The following is a 22,031-nucleotide window of genomic DNA, read 5'->3' as shown; positions in this document are numbered from 1 at the left end:
GAAAAATCTGAGCCAGCGTCACAGCTGGATTGACAGATATGACCAGGTTGGATGCTGACAGAAAAAGATGAATTATCTAAAACTGAAGAGTTAGATATTGAGCTGGTAGGTTGTAACCTGAAGAGACAAAATATGAGATGTTTTTAATCAAGGCCTGTTATGTATAGGAGCACACAGAACCTGTAAAGGAATGGGAATAAGTGGACAACTGACGTGGCAGGCAGCCCAGGGTCTCTCTTGTACTGGTGCTCTGTAAAACAACTAATAAAGAACTGCAGAGTGTTTGCAACATCACAGTTCCTCGTAGAGGGTTAAGGAAATTAGCCAGAAATCTGCACCTTGAGGGGCAAACTGAAAGAGGACTTTTGCCTTCACCCTAGGGCAGCCCTGCCATCAGGAATGAGCTCGTCTAGTCCTCAGCGGAATTAGTAAATGTCTTGCAACCGCTTGCTTCACACTAACACATAACCAACACGCCGTGGCAATCTCAAGTTCATGCACTGAGAGCACACAAAAGCCCAAGGTAAGTGCAAGAAGGGGCAGAACATCGCCTCAACAACCTCCACCAAGCATCTCCTGCCCGCTGTGTGGAAGAGCCTGCAGATCCCGCTCTGGCCTTATCAGTCACCTCAGAACCCACAAAACAAGAATGAAAGCAAATCATCCACATTTTCTAGAAACTACCCATGAAGAAGAAATCATTGACCAGTGCAGTCCCATTTATCAGTTGTTTTGTATCAATTCTTTTACATTCACCTTAGAGGAAATGAAAAAGCTTCTGCCTGTTCTGTGGGGAAGAGTCATTGCTTTCATATAGACATACATTCATACATTCCTGGACATTCATATTGCATCTGGGCTCCATTTTTAAAATCACAATATACTTACGTGTGAAGTATTTTTGAGTTTGTCCGAGAATCTTTACATGAATAATAACTCTTACTACTTGCTGTTTTTTAATCAATTGAGCCACTCTCTTCCTATTTCCTTGCAACTTAAGAAAGCTGTTGTTCCTGGTTGGGTGATAGGGTGGAGATACGTCTCTACCTAAGGAGGTGTAAGGTGCTCCTTCCCTCCGCTTGCCTGCAGGTCACCCTTGAGCAAAGTGTAGCACCTGCTTAGCACCCTGCTCCCCATGAAGCCATGGGAGAAGGTGGCGGATGGCCCTATGAGCGTCTGATGCAGATCACAAGTCCTGGTTATGTGACCACTGATGCCAGGCAGACGGTCCCTGAAGGGTATTGATAATGGCTGGGATCACCTGTCTTGTAAAGACACTGTCCAGAAGAAGGCTATAGCAAACCAGTTCTGTCAGAAAATTTGCAATGAATAATCATGGTCTTCAGTAGGACCATGATCGCCCACATCAAAACAATATGGCACATAATGACGATGATGATGATCATGGTCAGCTCCTTTCTAACTTTCTCTCATACTGACATAAACATTTGTTTCATGATGGGAATATCAGAGAACATTTTGCCGTTCTCTCACAAAATCCATGGTGACTTCAAGGATTTTAACAGTGAAGTAAGCATTCAGGTTTTACACATTTAATAAATCTATATCCACAAGCTTTCTTTTGAATTTTATCTGCACATAAAGGCTTTAAGTATCTTGTCCTTATAATGATCCAGAAGGAGATTATTCTGTCTGTCAGGGCAAGATGGCTATCCGGGGAGCAATCTCATGCGATCCATTTTCTGTCCTTATTTTCTTTTACCATTGAACTTGTTTTCTATCTATCAATCCACATTTTATTCTGTTAGGCATTCTTTAAGACAGGCATTCCCAACCTTTTTTATGCCACGGGCCAATGCCATTATGCAAGAGGACCCCAGGGGGCCCCAGGTTGGGAACCTTTTCTTTGAGATATAATTTACCAAGGCCAGTCAACCTACCACCACATTTCGGGATTACGGGAAGAAATGAGAAAAGCTGTGGAAAGCAAGTGCTTTGGTAGTGCCTGGGCAGCGATTACACATACCAGTTGGTCACAGAGAGAGCACATAATCCCTGCACAAGCAATACCCAAGATCCTGATCAAGCACTCAAGTCCTATCCAACTGGCTGCTTAGATGCTCAACACTTCGAGTATGTTTGAAGTTCAAAGTACGGTTGTTATCAATATATGTGTACTATATGCACTTTAGTAACTATTTAACTATCCCTCGGGGATGAATAAAGTATCTATCTATCTATCTATCTATCTATCTATCTATCTATCTATCTATCTATCTATCTATCTATCTATCTATCTATCTGCCACCTTGAGATTCCATGCTTGACAAGCAGCCACCAAGCAAAGAAAGCCAATAGGATAAGAAAATAAGAAGACCTTCAAGCATCCAATGTGCAAGGAAAAAACAAATAATGTAAGCAATGAAAGTAAGCAAATAACATTCATAACTGAAGCTCATGAAAGTGACACAAACACAGACACAAACACGAACACGAGAAAGCTTGCCGGAAATCCAAAGCAACACACACGAAATGGTGGAGGAACTCAGTATCTGTGGAAAAGAGTAAACAGTTGATGTCACGGGCCGAGATGTCTACTGCTTACTCTTTTCCGTAGCTACCACCTGGCCTGCCGAGTTCCTCCAGCATTTTGTGTGTGTTGCTCACAGTCACGAAACCAGTCAGAGCTGCTCTGGCTTAGCAATGCAAACCTCAACGAGTTGAAAAGTAACAAGTCTAACGCACTGTGGTGCATTTGAATAAATTAACTCCAAACAAGTGAAAATATTGTTTTCATCGTGTTTTGAAAACGTGAAGTAAATCAACTTTTGAAGATAATTTAGTCATTAATCAGTTATGTGCTGTTGCAGGAATGACTTGTTCAGCAATTACTTCAAGAATGTTAAATAGTTTCCTTTTCTTTACAGAGCTGATGGAGCATCTTATGAAATAATGCAGATGGACTTTGAAATGGATAACTTCAGCAGTCTATCAGTCACTCGCCGGATCATGTGGCAGGTGGAGTATCCTGGAAAGCCCTCACAGATAGACCAGGACAAAGCCGTGTCAGAACTGCACGTCAGTCAGAGAGACATCATCAAAATTGTTCCTCTTGCCATGGTAAGAGATTTCAGATCTTGTGACAAATCTTATACAACTGATTAATACCGCAAGCCACTCCTGCTAATGATTTTTGGTTGTCAGCTGTTGTTCATGCAAGTTTTCCAACCTCAAATTCTCTCCTATAATATAACTTGCTTGTACTTTATTTGTTATCCTTTTTGATGGAACAGTACAGACTTGTTGGATTTGATCTGTGTACATATTCTATCAATATACAGTAGATGTTATAAGAAAAGTGCTCACATTAAACTTGTGATAACTGTCAGACTAATTGATCAAGAAGGCAGTCGGTTTTGAGCAAGAATTAGTGAGGTCACGTTCAGTCAGTGTCGAACATAGTTGTGTGTCCTCGCTGTCTAGATATGCAAGTGTGAGCAATACAATATGAAAAGCAAGCTGTTGCCCATGGAGCAAGCTCCCCCTCTCTGCACATCTCTCTACACACCCAAAGGAACGGCAGAGACCGATACAGTTTGGCACCAGCAGCGTTGCAGGAGATGCCAACCAGCGTTGAACTCAACATAGGACTGCCTTAGGGACTTCAGCTCCGGATTTTTCCCTCGGAGTTACTCCCCAAGACTTCCCCACGAGTGGGTATAGCCACAAGGCAGCAGAGGTGTGAGATCAGTTTTCCTTCTCCTAGATGAGCTGCCAACCACGGCTGATGAATCCCATCTACCCGGAGCGACTGGTTTTAAGGCACCAGTAACCTGCTTTGCCACTTCTCCTGTCAGTAGAAAATATTCTGCCGGGCTTTGTAGCTAAGCCACATGTGAAGGCCAGGAGTTGGACTTGGTTGTCAGAGGTGATTTGAGACTCACACCATTGGAAGCATTTAATAGGTAATAGGAGCTTGTCCCCATTATCTCTCCCAGCCATAATAACTTTAAGGAAACAAGCAAGGATTATTAAATTTAAAATATCTCAAATCTGTTACCATTCTATATTGGCCAAGAGTGACAAAGTTATAAAGTGTTTTTCTGCATAAGTTTCCTTCCTGCTTGGCTCCCGTCCTAAGCCTTTTAAGGGAAAAAAAATCCTGTTCTGTGATTATCTCTCCATGACAATGAAGTAGCTGGAAAGTAACAAAACAAACACTTCTTGCAATTCCTCCTCAGGGTTCTGGATATGATATGAAATCCTGCAGCATTAACACTGATCTGAGTTGTAGGTGTAGGGTGCAGGTATAGGAAGCAGATCTTTAGACAAGTGGAGAGTTTCTCTCCAAGAGAAGCAATTGACTTCGACTGCAACCTACCCATTCACCCCACTCTCTGAGGTTTGGGGTGATTTGTCATCCAATATTACTATAACAGAAATTATTAATGATATGAGGCACTGTGACTGGGTATTAGGTAGAAGATAGACTGGTGAAGGGGTCTTCTAGATAATAGAGTTAACATGGGTAAATAGAGTTCATACATCATTTATTTAATAGCAAGGGACTTAATTTCCAGATTACCAGAGAACATTTCCAGTAATCTACTCAGTTCCTACCTGATCAGTCCAATAATTCTTCACCTCTTCTCTCTGTTCGCTAAAATTATATTTGCGCTAAATATGCGAGAACGTCGCGCTTTTGCTAGTGGAAGAATTCAGTCCTATTCTTGGGTAAGATTCCTAGAGAAGCACAAGGCAAGCATTCTTAAGCATTGTTAAACAACGTTTTAGAGATCATGGCATCATATTCGTACTTTCTGTCATGTTGTTGCATATGGATACGTGAATGACAAGTGAAAGGATAACAAGGGCAAAACAGTTCTGGTAATTCTGCAGAAAAACACTTTTTCGTTCCAAATGCTTTTGATCATCAGGTTTTCTGCAGTGGCTTCTTCAAAGTGATTTAAATGCAAAACACTTCCTGGCAATTCTCTCATGCAGGTTTTCTCCTTTGTGTTAAGCCCCATGTGGGGGATTATATGGTCACTCTGGTGGGCAATTTACAGCGTAAATGGGACCATCATCTCAGGTGCCTGCCCTTTCCATGAATCATTCTGGTTCCTCATTTTAAACACTTCTGTGCACTCTGGATTGCCTTTTCGTTTAATTTCAGAGAAAGCTGGCACTCAGGTTTGGGAGCAGTTCCAAAACCATTTGATCAGGTGACAAATCACTCATGCCGAAGCACAGCTGCCAGAAAGAAATCTTAAATTTCAGCTAATTATCACAAGCACTTGCTGTATTGGCAAGGTTACTGATGTTACCAACTCCTTTAAGAACTGTAAACCTTTGTAATCCTCTCTGACATTTGTTTCTTTTAATTGATCAAAAGACCATTTCACAAAATCTGTACGGAAAAACCATTTTTTTTAACTAACAGTATATCATTGTTTTTCTCTCTTGAGAGGTTGGGCAATCTAGTGTCATTTTCTCTGGAGCAATGGATGCTGAGGGAAGATCTGAAAGAGGTTTATAGAATTTGTAGAGATGCATACCTGTATTTTTTCCTAGAGTGTGAATTAATACTAGAGGACATATAATTAAGGAAAGAGGGGGCAAGTGTGGGGCAAATTTTTTTAGACTAATGTATGTCTGGAATGAGCTGTTGGCGGTAGTGGTAGACCAATGCAATAGAAGCTTTTGGGAGACTCAGGATCGTGAATATGCAGAAATTGAAGGGATATCTGTAATTAGGCATCATTAACTTTATTAGTTTGGCACAGCATCATGGGCTGAAGGGCCTATTCTCATGTTGTACCATTCTATTAATTCTATTAAACGCTGTACTGTTTAACCAGTCTATTAGAGTTTTTTGAGGAAGTTACCAGGAAAGTGGATAAAGGGAAGGCAGTGGATGTTGTATATATGGACTTCAGTAAGGCTTTTGACAAAGTCCCGCATGGGAGGTTAGTTAGGAAGATTCAGTCGCTAGGTATACATGGAGAGGTAGTAAACTGGATTAGACATTGGCTCAATGGGAGAAGCCAGAGAGTGATAGTGGAGGATTGCTTCTCTGAATGGAGGCCTGTGACAAATGGTGTGCCATAGGGATCAGTGCTGGGTCCGTTGTTATTTTTCATCTGTATCAATGATCTGGATGATAATGTGGCAAATTGGATCAGCAAATTTGCTGATGATACAAAGATTGGAGGTGTAGTGGACAGTGAAGAAGGTTTTCAAAGCTTGCAGAGGGATTTGGACCAGTTGGACAAATGAGCTGAAAAATGGCAGGTGGAGTTTAATGCGGACAAGTGTGAGGTATTGCACTTTGGAAGGTCAAACCAAGGTAGAACATACAAGGTAAATGGTAGGACACTGAAGAGTGCAGAAGAACAGAGGGATCTGGGAGTACAGATACATAATTCCCTAAAAGTGGCGTCACAGGTAGATAGGGTCGTAAAGAGAGGTTTTGGTACATTGGCCTTTATAAATCAAAATATTGAGTATAAGAGTTGGAATGTAATGGTAAGGTTGTATAAGACATTGGTGAGACCGAATTTGGAGTATTGTGTGCAGTTTTGGTCACCTAATTACAGGAAGGATATTAATCAGGTTGAAAGAATGCAGAGAAGGTTTACAAGGATGTTGCTGGGACTTGAGAAACTGAGTTACAGAGAAGGGTTGAATAGGTTAGGTCTTTATTCCCTGGAGCGTAGAAGAATGAGGGGTGATTTGATAGAGGTGTATAAAATTATGATGGGTATAGATAGAATGAATGCAAGCAGACTTTTTCCACTGAGGCCAGGGGAGAAAAAAACCAGAGGTAATGGGTTAAGAGTGAAGGGGGAAAAGTTTAAAGGGAATATGGTGGGGGGGGGGCTTCTTCACAAAGAGAGTGGTGGGAGTGTGGAATGAGCTGCCAGATGAAGTGGTGAATGCGGGCTCACTTTTGACATTTAAGAAAAACTTGGACAGGTACTTGGATGAGAGGGGTTTGGAGGGATATGGTCCAGGTGCAGGTCAGTGGGACTAGGCAGAAAAATGGCTCGGCACAGCCAAGAAGGGCCAAAAGGCCTGTTTCTGTGCTGTAATGTTCTTTGGTTCTCTGTTCTGCAAGTTTTACTATCTACATCGAGAAGTGTTTGACATCCGATGTGAATTAACTCTGGAAGGTGCCGCTGAGCTGCTTGCTTGAGCTTTGACATTTCATTCGTGGTGCTGCTCGACAGGTATGTCAGTGGAACAGTCAGCTGCCGATTCCCAGGTCAGGTAGAGATTGACTTAACACAGGGGTTCTGAACCTGGGCTCCATGGACCGCTTACTTCATGGTATTGGTCCATGGCATACAGAAGTTTGGGGAGGTCTTAGATGGTGACAATCATTCCAGATAGCAGAAGCCATGAGTTTGGGAGGCGAATTCCTGTGAAGCACCATAAAAATTCATTGGCACAATGCTCTTTCCTACAACTGATATTTGATGTACTTTCTAGAGTGGATGACAATCACAACCATTTCTAGGTAGTTACCTGTGGACCCTGAAAATATGCAAGCAGATAAAATGTCCTGCATGTTGCTGTGGCCGATTTTTATTTTGCTCACTTGCTTTCATCTGCGGTCATTGCTTATATTTATATCAGTAATCTTTCCCTCTTCACTATGGTCAGTTCCAAACACTGAGAATCTGCACTAGTGAATACGCTGATTGGCAGACGAGCCATTTACCGGGCAACGCGCACACAAAATGCTGGAGGAGCTTAGCAGGTCAGGCAGCGTCCGTGGAAAAGAGTGAGCTGTCGATGTCTTGGGCCGAGATCCTTCGTCAGGACTGGAAATAAAGATGAGAAGTCTGAGTGAGGAGGTGGGGGAATGGTCATCTTTTTTTTCCCAGTCCTGATGAAGGGTCTCGGCCCGAAACATCGACTGTCTACTTTTTCCATAGATGCTGCCTGGCCTGCAGAGTTCCTCCAGCATTTTGTGTGTGTGTACGTGTGTGTGTGAGAGAGATACTGGATTTCCAGCATCTGTGTTTGTGAGCGATTCACAATTTCCTTATAGGTAGAAATTCTTATGCATCCATCAGGACAGAGTAATTGGCCCAAGGCCTCAGTGAAAAGAGATTGAGCATTGCATGTGCTCGGGACAGGAAAACAAGCTTTGCATAAGAAGCAATGTCACCCTGTGCACAGAAATCATGTTAGAAATCGATGGGTGACAATATATCAAGTTGTATTTGTGTGTTGAAGCAAAACAATTAGGAATAGCATTTCACTTGGTAAAACGTGGTGTAGGAGCAAACTGAAAGGACAGAGGGTTTGGTGTTCGAAATAACGGGCAATTTGTTTTAAAAAAAGTGATGCACATCAAGAGACCAGTTAAAGCTGATCTACCCGAGGTTAGGTATGTACAGCTTTTATATTCTCAGATGACAAGATTATCTATAAAGTTACAGACTAGGTCCTGGTTACAGAATAAAATGATTATCCATAGGTCTAACAGTAAAGCCAGTATGTGCATGCTGTGACATACTTAACAAAATTACTGAAACGTGGATATCATCACTCCTGCATTCCATGTCTCTATTTCCAGGTTTTGTCCATGGCTCCTATTGTCACAATCCATATTCCTATTTATTAGTTGTTAGTGCTCACTATTCTCTTCTCTGCAGGGCATTGCTCTTCAGCCAAGAAATATTTGTTTTTTCACTCAAAAAATCAGTATTGATTTTAAGGCAGTTTGTTTCACTTGGACTGGTTCGTGCTCTTGGTGATGTCTGAGTGAACCAAAGCAACAAGTCGTGCTTTAGTTTCAACAGGTTTTATACAATTTAATCTGAGAGGCCAGCATCAGAACATTAAGATACAAGGATAGTCACAAATTCTCAAAATATATGTCATTGTTAAGAGGATTTTCCATTAAATTCAATTACTCATGTCATATTATGTGGATAGCGCCACCTACAGGCTGACTGACATCCATAAAGGGAATCAACAGGCCGTTTGTCGGATTGACTGCACAGTGAGACACAGCATTGATATCTCAGCTCGATATTTTAAATACCCGGAATATGTGGAATAATATAATAGAATTTTCTAATAGAACTTAAGAGTACTCGCTAATGCAATTGTATTTGGAATGTGGTTCTTAACACTTAGCTCCTGCAGGAAGCATTACAATTTGATTCTTCTTTCTCTCTCTCAGAACAATTCTTTCCACATTCAGTGTGACTGTTTACTTTGCTGAAACAATCCTTGACAAGTTAGATTTCTCAAATGTTTATACCCGAAATTAATTAGCAGCCACTGAAAGCAACAGGGGGACCGGGGTGGTAGGGAGTAGTCATCGGGGTTGGGGGGGAGGTATAGGGGACATCCAAATCAATTGTTTTGTTTTGATCTAGGAAAGAATTGCTTATTCTCGGGTTCAAAGCATTCTATTTGTCGTTATGAAATGTCTGCCAGTTGTAGTTTTTTAGATTGCTGGAATAATTGCTGGGAGCAAGTATTGATTATTCTGAACGGTGGCAGAAAGCAAATCCGCGGAGTTTAACTCCTGCCCTTTGCCGTGTGTGAAGTTGCTTGTATCAAGTACATCGGAGGAAGGAGTCAACAAAGCTGTGCATGTCGCGGCTGTCAGCCCCTCACTGATCTTCAGGGAAAAGTCAAATCTAACTGCAGCTTAAACAAATATGCCGTTGAATAGTAATGTGCATGAACTTGTTAATGAAATTTTAATTTAGCCAGAAGCAGTTTGACTGTGATTAAGAGTAGCAATGACTGGAAACCAGAATGATTTCACATGTAGATATTAGTATGACGAGAAATGTGTCTGCAGCCAACAACCCATGACTCTCATTGATAGGCCACCAGCACTAAAATGAAATTGACACCAAAGTCAGTTTCAGTTGGCATTAACACACAATATGACATCAGGAGATAGTCCTATCATGGCTCAATCATACATGGCTGGTTCAATAGAAACCCGGTGTCTATTCCAGTCTTTTAATGCAGAGTTCGCTCAGAGCTCCAGTGGTCTTTTTAGGATCATTCTAATTATTTTAACTCAGGGAGAAGCCTTAGAAATGATGTTTGAATTTATCTATCAAGGGCTACGAGAACAGAAGATTCTTTGTCCTGTTGAGTAACCTCAATCTCTTTCATCTCCACTTGCTTCTCTAACACTGCCCCGGTAGTGTTATGTCATTAACAAATCCCTCCACCAGCCTAAATCTGCATTAATATTCATTGTTTGACTCTTCAGGTTTGCTTCAATTTGATCCTTAAATTGGTTAGAAACAGAGAAACATAGAAAACCTACAGCACAATACAGGCCTTTGGCCCACAAAGCTGTGCCAAACATGTCCTTACCTTAGAACCACCTAGGCTTACCTGTAGCCAAAGAAATCTGCAGATGCTGGAAATTCAAGCAACACACACAAAATGCTGGTGGGACACAGCAGGCCATGCAGCATCTATAGGGAGAAGCGCTGTCCATGAGACACTTCGTCAGGACTAACTGAAAGGAAAGATAGTAAGAGATTTGAAAGTAGGAGGGGGAAGGGGAGATCCGAAATGATAGGAGAAGACCGGAGGGGGTGGGGTGAAGCTAAGAGCTGGAAAGGTGATTGCAAAAGAGCTGGAGAAGGGAAAGGATCATGGGATGGGAGGCCTCGGGAGAAAGAAAGGGGGAGGGGAGCACCAGAGGGAGATGGAGAACAGGCAGAGTGACGGGCAGAAAGAGAGAAAAAAAAGGGGAGGGGGGGAAAAGCTAAATATATCAGGGATGGGATAAGAAGGGGAGGAGGGGCATTAACGGAAGTTAGAGAAGTCAATGTTTAATGGAAGTTTCCATTGAGGCCCTTCCTCGCCTTCTTACCCCATCCCTGATATATTTAGCTTTTCCCTTTCCATTCTATCTTTCCTTTCAGTTAGTCCTGATGAATGGTCTTGGCCCGAAACTTTGACTGCGCTTCTTCCTTGCTGCCTGGCCTGCTTGCGTTTCACCAGCATTTTCTGTGTGTTGCTTATCCATAGCCATCTATTTTTCTAAGCTCCACATATGCATCCAGGGGTCACTTAAAAGACCCTATCATTTCTGCCTTCACCACCATCGCCAGCAGCCCATTCCACGCACTCACCGCTCTGTGTGAAAAACTTACTCCTGACATCTCCCCCTTACACCTGGTTCTGGCCACTTTACCTACAATTAATCCCAAAGCGCTGCTTCACGTATGAAAGACACTAGTTAGGAGAGGGGAAAGTTACTTCAATAAATAAAACAACGAAAAAAAACAAAAGCAAAATACCATGGATGCAGGAAATCAGAAATAAAAACAGGACATGTTGGAAATAATTAACAAATTAGTCAGCTTAAATCTAAAATATTAACACCTCTTTCACCGATGCTGCCTGACTTTGCTCACTAAAAGCTCGCAAAGCACATGCGATCTGATATTTTGTAACATTTACGTGCATTGAAAATTGTGGGGGGAAATCAACTCTCAGTCATCCTGGCTCTTAAATTACTGAACCTATCTAGAGAACAGTGACTCATCCTAAAAGGTGGCTTGGTATTACCAGATTTAGTGCAGACCCGCTCCACTCACAGCTTGATCTTCCGTAACAAAATGTGATTCAGGACCTGACGTGGAGCACAAAGTAAGGTATATATTTAGAATCTCGACTGAGCTGGACAACGCAGCTGTTTCACAGCTTCAGGGACTCAGGGTTGACTCTGACCTTGGTGCACATCATCTCCCAAGGGTGCTCTCGGGATGCCCTGGTTTCCTCCCACATCCCTGAAAAGAATTCATAAGTTGATTGGCTGCTCCAAATTCCTCCCCCTCCCCCAGCAGAGAGAATCATAGAGAAATTAATTTGGGAGTGTGAAAGAGAATAAGTTGCAGGGTAAAATGGAACTAAAGTTCAATGTTCAAAGTACATTTATTATCAAAGTATGTATACTTTATACCACCTTGAGATTCAACTCCTTACGGGCAGCTGTGAAGCAAAGAAACCCAGTCGAACCCATTAAAACAAAAGAAAACCGTCGAACACCCAGTGTGCAGAGAGAGAGAGAGAGGAAAACAAATCATGCAAGCGATAAAGGTTTAGCAATATTATAGCTTTCAGATCTGACGTTCGCTAATGTAAGTCAGCAGTCAGTGCAGCCAGTTCCATAGTGGTCAGTTAGTTTCAGGCCACAACCTCAGTTCAGAGATGAGTGGACCTGGCAGAGCAGTGACCAGAACCTGCCCCAACACCCTCGCCTTCGCAATCCGGCCCGGCACTTAAACCGTCCATACCCCACGTACTCCCTTGCTCTTGGACCCCGCGGGATAGGGGACTGATAAGGTTACTCCCCTGTAGGCTAGCATAGATCTTATGGCCTGAACGGCTGCTTTTAATATTGTTAAAAGAATAAGACATAAGTTAAAAGAATTGGGATAAAAATAGAAAATGATGGAGGACTCAACAGTTTGGGCAATATCTGTGGAAAGTGCAATATTTAATGTTTCAGACCATTTAGACCCTTGGCTAGAATTAGAAAATAAAGAAAAAGAAAACAGTTCTGTTTTTGAAGAGAACTGGGACTGAAATGTTCACGGGCCATATAGGCAGTCAGGCGTGCTCATTTGGAACTAGGAGGCCTCTCAGCATGCACACGAAGATGGAAGCTCCCTTATCACGAACAAAACTCCTGAGGTAGTGCGTCACCTACAAAATGCGCAGGCACAGGATGTTGTGAGAGTTCAAAGCTCAGAGTAAACTCCATCATCAAAGTGCATCTCCAGTACGTCACCATAAGCAACCTGGAGATTCATTTTCTTGCAGGCATACTCAACAAATCCGTAGAATAGTAACTATATCAATGAACGACTGCCAGACTAGGGCTCCCAAGCAGAATGCTGAAGACAACAAACAATGCAAATGCAGAAAGAAGAAACAGTCATATAAATAAATAAGCAATAAATATCAAGAACATGAGGTGAAGAGTCCTTGAAAGTAAGTCCATTGGTTGTGGGAACATTTCAATGATGGGGCAAGTGAAGATACTGCCTGAGCTGCTCACTTTCTCCAGCATTTTCTGTGTGTTGCTTTGGATTTCCAGAATCTGCAGAATTTATGGTGTTTATGTACTTGTACCTCTAGGTTTCTCTGTTCAACTACACTCACAAGCCCTGCCATTCACTGTGTATGTCTTGCCCTGTTTTAAATAGCCAAAACCTATCACTTAGCATTTGTTTGAATTAGCTCCTATCTTTCCTAGTTCTGTAACCTTCGACAATTCATTTCACTGTCTACTACACAACCAGGATTAGACTTACTGATCATGCCAACTATTCTCAAGGCAACCAAGAAAGGACTCAACAATCATTCACTGCAGCACACCACAGGTCACAGGCCTCCAATCAGGAAACACCTCTTCACAACTTAACCTCTGCCTCATATCACCAAGCCAGACTTTTATCCAGTTCACCACTTCACCGGAGAACCCCTCTGTTCTAATCTTCCAGAATACCCCTCCATGTGGGGCTTTGTCAAAGGCCTTGCTATGGTCCATGTAGACAACTTTTATTTCTTTAAAAGATTTACACAAACCTTGCAACTTTAGCAATCTTTAAAGCTGGCATTTTAGGCTAGGCGCATGTGGCTCAAGTAATGACAGATTCAATCCAACGTGTTTTTACGCAGTCTTCTGTTTGACATTTTTTGCAAAATGGCATTGAAAATGAGAATAGACTGTACAGCAGGTAGCAGTGAAAGCTGTGTCTCTGAAACAAGATCAACACTACTGTACGTGAGTGCAAATTTTTGCTGCAAACCCAAAAGCAGTCACAATAGGTCTGAACAATTAATGAGCAGGTGATCTGTCAGAAGAAATTACCTGTACCAATGGTATTGAAATCCAGACGTAGAGCAGCTGGCCACATGGCACTTGCAAAGGGGGGAATTGTGTTCAGCAGAACAATAGCCTGTACAGTACCGAGCTTACTCAGAAGGAGGAGATAAAATCTTGTATAACATCTATGTTATTCCTGGAAATGGGGTGAGGATCAGTGGGGTGTGGGGCTGAGGAAGTACAGGATTTCATTTTCATTTTTAAAATCTTTTTTATTAATTATTATTGAAGATCAACAAAAATACATTAAGGTAATCAAGTCAATATGTCTTTATGTACAATGAAGAATTAAATTAGCAAATAACTGATTAACAAAGCTAAGCAATATATCAATAATAATAAGAGAATAAAGTATTAAGAATATTTTTTTGAAAGAAAAAAAAGAACCCCTACCAACTAAAAAAGACAACCAAAAAAAAACCCATTGGGAGCACAACCCGGAGCCATACGTCATACAAGCTTCCATAGAAGAACAGGATTTCTAAACAAATGTGCAACTAACTCAACCAGCCAATCTCTCCCAGTCCTGAAGACAGGTCTCACCCCGAAATGTCGGCTGTTTACTCTTTTCCATAGATGCCTCCTGACCTGCTGAGTTCCTCCAGAGTTCTGTGTGCGTTGCTTTGGATTTCCAGCATCTGGAGACTTCCTTGCATTTGTAATCTATCTCTCTCCTGTCCGCCTCCTTGTTGCCATCTTAGATTCTGCCAACAACGGCGAATTTATTGATGATGTTTGGGCTATGCCTGGTCATACAGTCATGAGTGTAGAAAGAGTAGAGCAGTGGGTGAAACACGCACCCTTGAGGTGTGCCTGCGTTGTCTGTCAGGCAACGAGCTTTAAAACCTGGTCTTCTTGAGAACTCCCTTTGTATATGGATGCTTGACTTCTTTATCGGGAGACCAAAGTCAGACAGAAGCTGTAATAACATCTCCACCTCGCTGATGCTACGTGGCAAGGACCAGTCAAAAAGACCAAAGATTGACTGGCTAGAAGAGTTTGCTGTTTGGTCTAGCAGTCTGTTAGGCTTAGCACACAAAGGTTCTGATGCAGGTATGAGCAAGGGCTTACCTTACAACTAGTAGGTGAAGGTTTACAACTGTAGAACAGTCTATGAGCACTTTCTCAAGGTAAAACCATGAAGGGTTGTATTTCAGGTCAGTATTCAGAAAATGAAGTGTCTTTTGAAAAAGAAGTTTCCAAGTTGACCGCTGATCATGGAAGTCTGAAGTGGAGACAGAATAGTCCTTGCCAACTAGGAGGATAGAGTGGAAGGAAACAAAAGTGAGATCATTGAGAACTTGCAAAGAAAAGGAACTCAGACAACATGGGATGACGAGAACATTCAGAATTACAGATACAACTCATGGAAGTGGGGTACTGCTGAGTCAGTAATAAATAATATTTTGTGTGACCTGGTGGTAAAAATAGAAGCCACATCAACCAACAACAATAGTCAGAGTTATGGCAGAACTTATAAGGATTAGGATATACGGTAAAAACAAGGATGTAATGGTGAGGCTTTATAAGGCACTGGTAAAGCCTCACTTGGAGTATTGTGAACAGTTTTGGGCTTCTTCCCTAAGAAAGGATATGCTGACATTGGAGAGGGTTCAAAGGAGAATAACGAAGATGATTCTGGGATTGAAAGTTTTATCATATGAGGAGTGTTTGATAGCTGTGAGCCTGTACTCATTGGAATTCAGAAGAATGAGAGGGGATCTCATTGAAACCTATTGAATGTTGAAAGCCCTCTGTAGAGTGAATGTGGAGAGGATGTTTCCTATGGTGGGGGACTCTACGACCAGAGAATACAGTCTCAGAATAGAGGAATGGCCATTTCGAATGGAGATGAGGATGAATTTCTTTAGCCAGAGATTAGTGAATCCATGGAATTCATTGCTACAGGCAGCTCTGGCAGCCAAATCTTTGGGTATATTTAAGACAGATAAATTCTTAATTATGAAGGGATATGGAAGAAGGCTTCAGAATGGGGCTGAGAGGGAAATGGACCATCCATGATGAAATGGCGGAGCACACGATGGGTCAAATAGCCTAATTCTGTTCTTATATCTTACAGTCTTATATTGAATAAAATATATATTTACAACAACAGAAGAAGAAACACAGGCCAGCAGTGAACAGAGTCAGGAACTCCCATGTGAATCAGATCCAGAACTTGTGATAAGACCAGAGATCCAAACACAGACAGGAAGCTTCTGAAGTTATTGTGAGAGCCAGTTGATAGACTGTGTTATGCATCTGAAATACCATTTCATAGAGGTGAAGCATTGTGGCTTACAGTATAGGATTGTAAATTAATTATGCTCATGTAATGTAGTGACACCATCATATGTTATGTGTAAGTTGTTCATCTACAAGAAAGTGCAAAAAAAGCAGCCCCTGATCAACACCAAGAGGTCATTATAGATTTTACGGGGCATATTTACAGATCTCTTCCAAATACTCCACATTGGGAACACCCAGTATTCAGAGATTAAATTTAGAGCACAAAACCACATTTCTACTCTTTACCAGATGTTGTGTCGTCCCTCATAATAATCGATAACTCCTTGTTTCAAAGGGCTAATATTTACATATTGAGATAGCGTGTGTATAATAATTAATGGCACAATTATTTTAAGCAATTGTGGATTATTTATGCACGTAGAGCTGAATAAATTAAAGCATTCAAGGCTTACCACAGATGTTTACATGCTTCGCACTGAGGCCTGCTGCGTTGTGTTTAGCGTGAAATTAATTTTTGTGAAGCAGTGGGTTGTTTCTCAGTCATAACAGCTCCCTAGCAGAGTTGAGAGATACATTTGACTGGGGAAATGTATAAAACTGCTGATGAGATGCCAGTACTTGGTTTCGTCTTTGGCTGCCACAGAGGATAAAAATGTCTTCACCTGTGGTATATATTGACCAATTTACCTTCCCTAAATACTAAGTGATTTGTTACCTCTGTCACAGTCCAACTGCTGCTTTCCTAGCAGGAGCGTTCGTGGGAGCATTGATTGATGTGTAGTCTTTTCTCGCCCCGGAATAATTCAGAGTGTTTGAATTAATTTCTGCACTGAATCTAAAGGCAAAGCAAGGGACAGAAAAGGTTCGATGTGCAGTGCCTGATGAAGAATCGCAGCCAAACATGAATTTCAATCTGATTGAACCTCACCCCTGCCCTCTAGGTAGTAAGTAGGTGGTAGCGGCCTAGTATATTTTGATTTGTAGAAAATCTCAGACAAGATCCCATGCATAACACCGTCTTTTGAAATTAGAAGAAAATTCTTGACTTTTCACAAGCATGAATTTATTAATGGAGATGCTTAATTTTATGTATGTTAAATCATAAATCACTAGAGTAATTTGACCATTGAAAGAAGCCTTTTGGCCCATTGAGTCCATGCTTATTCGCTATAGTGCTATCTCTTACCACCATTACAGATACTTACACTACACGCTGCATCCACAAAGCAAACAGCATTATGAAGGACATCACACACCCCTCATACAAACTCTTCTCCCTCCTGCCATCTGGGAAAAGGCACCGAAGCATTCGGGCTCTCATGACCAGACTATGTAACAGTTTCTTCCCCCAAGCTATCAGACTCCTCAACACCCAAAGCCTAGACTGACACCTTACTGCCCTGTTGTCTTGTTTATTATTGATTCTAATGCCTGCACTGTTTTGTGTACTTTATGCAGTCCTGGATAGGTCTGTAGTCTAGTGCAGTTATTTTTCTGTGTTGTTTTTTTACGTAGTTCAGTCTAGTTTTTGTACTGTGTCTCATGAAACTTTGTCTCATTTTTACTATGTACTGTACCAGGAGTTATAGTCGAAATGACAATAAGAAGTGACTTGACTTGACTTGACTTGACTAGTCGGTTCTGTTCCCCTGTTCTAACTACATAGCTGACGTATTATTGATTGCCTCTGTTAGAGCATATTCTGGAGCTATGTTATATAGCAGATACTAATTTCAATGGCAGCCGGTCTTCAGATCTGAACATGGATTTCTTCCTGGAGCAGCATCTTTGAATGAACTGCAGACCATGAAACAGTCAACTGACTTGAGATGTCTGCATATGCATGAATGCAATCTACTCCCCATTGCATGAAAATGACTCCGTGACCAGAGTAATTTACACCCATTTTGGGTGTGTTGGTAGGAAGATCCAGGCACTAGAAAAGTTACATTTAACCCAAAAGAAGCTTTGTAAGGGCATTGTAACTATAGAAATTGTCCTGTTACCTTTGACCTTTAACATATAAACTATGCTGTAATGTTGCATTGAGGAATCTCTCTCCCTCTCTCTTGAGTGACTCAAAGGCTATCAGTTCTTGTGTGACCCGAATAAAAACTTTTATATCTACCATCTGCGTCTCTGCGGTGACTTCATTTGCAGTCATGACATTCTCATGCTCAACAAGTTCCCAGTCATTGCTAATACATGTGTGAAATTTTTCTTGCTTATATCGCATTTGTGTCTTTTAAAAAAAATATTAAATCTCTGGTTCCTGGATCTCCACGGAAGAGGTGATGCAGGTTCGATTGCAGCATTTGAGGGGAGTCTGGATAAATACATGAATGGGAGTGGTATGGTCCAGGTGAGGGTCGATGGGACTAGGCAGTATAACAGTTTGGCATTAGATGGGCTGCTGATGGGAAATGATTTACTTTGTCTACTTTTTCTATGTTGTCTTTAAAACTACACCTCTATCAAATCACCTCTCAACTTCCCTTTAGTTCAAGCGAAGGGACACCAGCTTCACCAACCCAACTTTGTTCAGTATTACTGGTCCTTTACCTTTGCACCTCAAACACAGAACACAGAACATTGAAGCACAATACAGTTCCTTTAGCCCATGATGTTATGATGAGCTTTTAACCTACTCTAAAATCCACATGCTCCCTCCCTCCAACAGAGTCCTGCATTTTTCTATCATCATTCCTGAAGTCTTGGATCGGAACCGATATTCTTGTGGTGGCCTAACTGGAGCTTCAGTAAACCTCAGCACCAGATCCAGGCAAAGTTCTTCTTGGACTGAGAGTTTGATAGCTGAGAATGTTCCTCTTGGAGTGAGCGTTTAATAGCTGAGAATGTTCTCCTACGCACATTCTGAAAACTCCTCCCCCTCCTTTCCATTTACTCCAACATTGTCCCAATCAATATTTGGACTATTTAAATGTACTCAATACCATCTACTATGCTATGTGTCTGCTTGTAAGTTCCCTGCAGGCTGGCCCTTTATTTCTCTTTCACTATTTGGATAGCAATATTACATCCCCTATTGTATGATCATATCCTTTTCTTTTCAACTCCAACCAAAACAATTCTGCCCTTATCCTCTCTGCCTGTCTGTGTAATGTCTTTCCTAATCACTGCTGCTAACATATCACCATTGTAACTTCCCTTTTACTCCATATTCTTGAATGTTAAGCACCTTGTTTTATGACTATGAAGAAACGAGAGTATTTTGATTGGCTTTAAAAGTCATATGCTGCACATAAAGTTTTGTATATTATTAACTGAACAGCAGATGGCTCCCTTATGGTGACAAGCATAATGCAACTATCAAAATCCTGTATATTCTGTTATATTACTCATAATTTTGCTGGACACAATATTCTAGGGTCTGGACATAAATTCAAAAAGCTATTGTCATGGCAACTCACATGTTTATGTATGTGGTAGTCCTTCGGATTCAAAGAAGACACTTGAAACCTGTGTGTGATGGAGTTTTAAGTGGAACAGCCGTTACACAGGGGCAATTCCACTCTCTCAGCAGAAGAGACCTTGACCCAGTGGCACGGACAACCGTTACGGCTGGAGACTTCTCCTGCTGCAGTGGATGACCAGGACACCTAAGTGCCTTGTCGTGCTCTTAGCGCTCCACAACACCTGCTGGACCCGCCTTCTTGACTGTCGGACCATCCATCGGCCTCTTCAGCTCAATCTGCCAGGGCCAGACTTCACACGCTGGGATAGGCAGACCCCCTACCTCACCGAGGGTCGAAGACTCGTCGGCTACCCTCGCCCGGTTTGGCCCGTCTGCCGAGACGGTTTACCGGGGTGTGGCCGCTGTGCGTGTTACAGCTACTTGGAGCCACAGGTGAGAGCTGAACACCAGGTGGGGACCAAAGGTGGACGAGTTGCCCTGAAAAAGGGCACTGCAGGCCCCCGACCAGAGGTGCCACCCCTCCCTAGACACCCCAAACATGTTTATGTAGTCATAGAAATAAAGGTCATGGTGAGCTGTTAAAACTTTGAAAATTATGCACACTTCAAAGTACATTTATTATCAAAGAATATATAAATGATACAACCTTGAGATTTATTTGCTTACAAGCAGCCCCAAAGCAAGAAATCCAAAATAACCCAATTTAAAAAGAAATAAAAACCAACACCCAAACAAAAAAAAACACAAATCATGCAGACAATCAAAGTGAGTAACAACAACAGCAACAGCTAGTCCTGACAAAGGGTCTCGGCCCGAAATGTCGACAGTGCTTCTTCCTATAGATGCTGCCTGGCCTGCTGCATTCCACCAGCATTTTGTGTGTGTTGCTTGAATTTCCAGCATCTGCAGATTTCCTCGTGTTTGCTTAACAACAACAGCAATCCAAACCAAATCCACATCAGTGCTTTAACCTCTAACTTATTTTATATAATTCTTTACTCTTTAGAATTGCTGAATAGTGTTGATTATTGTTGTATGTCATGCCAAAGCACCACAGCAAATTCCTAATACATGTAAATATACAGGGCGGATAAAGTTGATCCTTGATAAAGTTGGTGCTTGACATTGGACATCTTTGTTACATTAGATTGATTTTACTGATACTGTACATCATGTTACCAGAGTTGGAATAAAGCAGGGAGTATAGAATGGTGTCACTGGAGTACTTTCAGGTAGGTCCGATTTCAATTAATGCCAAAAATAGTGTCAATAGCCTTCTATCTGCAGAGCTGAAGCATGCATTAATTAGGAATCTAATTATTCCTGCCCAGCCTAAAGGCAAAACATAAGAGGAAATCAAAAACTACAGATAAAGGAAACCTGAAATTAAAACAGAAAATATTGCAAATACTGAATATTTCAGGAAGCATCTGTGGAAAGAGAAACACAATTCTATGGTTCTCCTCATAACTTTAAGATCTTCCAAGGAATCCGTTTCTCCATTATCTGATTATTTGGAAGTTCTGATCGATCAGCAACACACACAAAATGTTTGAGGAACTCAGCAGTTTATTGAAGGGTGTCAGCCTGAGAAGTCGATTGTTTATCTTACTCCATAGATGTTGCCTGACCTGTTGAGTTCCTCCAGCACTTTGTGTGTGTTGCTCTGGATTTCCAGCATCTGCAGACTCTCCTGTGGCTCTGGAGGTTCAGCATCTGACTCACTAAAACCCTGAATTCCTTTCAACATATACAGAAATCCCAGTAAAATGTGGAGCTCTTCTTTCTCCGTTTTCCCTTTAAACCAGGGGTTCCCAACCTGGGGTCCACAGACTCCTCGGTTCTTGGTAGAGGTCTGTGGTGAACTATGTGCCTGTCGGGACATGCCCCCTGCTGACTGCTTCTGTGGCTCCTCCCACAGGCCCCTGTATAAAGGAGATCTGAGGCCTGACGCTCGGCCTCAGTCTCCAGGACATTGTATGATAGACACTCACTCCTGGTTCCTTCTTCCAGTCAATAAAAGCCGATATCTCGCCTTACGTCTCAGTGTGAGTTATTGATGGTGCATCAAGGTCCATGGCATATTAAAGGTTTGGAACCCCTGTTTTACACTCATCAGTGGCCAGATTCCAAATTCTCCTTAAAAATACGGAAACTCCTGACCTCATTTATACTCTCGGGAGATCTCCCACATCCCAAATCCGTACATTGTGAGGTTATTTACACCTAATACGCCAAGGGGTGATAGAAATTGAAAGGAGTTGATAGGGAGGTAGGGAAAACAAGTTACCGAGAAAATCACTGAAGGCTGAGATTGTTCTGTGAGCTGGCAGTGAGTTGATGGGCTGAGTGGCCACTTTCTGTCATATATTGAAATTTTCTATTATTCCTGCTTTCTCCGCAAGCACAAAGCTAATTAGGACAATGATAAAGGGATAGTAAATGGAAATTTGAAAATTTTACTCGATGAAAGAAACATCC

The 22,031-nt window shown here is 41.7% G+C and overlaps 1 protein-coding gene across 3 annotated transcripts in view; it reads left to right on the top strand.

Moving 5' to 3' along the window:
* Positions 1-22,031, top strand: part of si:dkeyp-14d3.1 (transmembrane protein 132C) — a 1,066,091-nt gene that overhangs the window by 694,557 nt on the left and 349,503 nt on the right. For all 3 annotated transcript variants that reach the window (XM_059988236.1, XM_059988235.1, XM_059988237.1), the window contains one exon: positions 2,889-3,081. In XM_059988236.1, coding sequence (XP_059844219.1) covers positions 2,889-3,081 — 193 coding nt within the window. The remainder of the gene's footprint in view (positions 1-2,888; positions 3,082-22,031) is intronic.

The sequence above is a fragment of the Hypanus sabinus genome, chromosome 13 (genome assembly GCF_030144855.1).
Source record: "Hypanus sabinus isolate sHypSab1 chromosome 13, sHypSab1.hap1, whole genome shotgun sequence".
Classification (NCBI taxonomy): Eukaryota; Metazoa; Chordata; class Chondrichthyes; order Myliobatiformes; family Dasyatidae; genus Hypanus; species Hypanus sabinus.
This window is presented reverse-complemented; position numbering and strand designations above follow the sequence as displayed.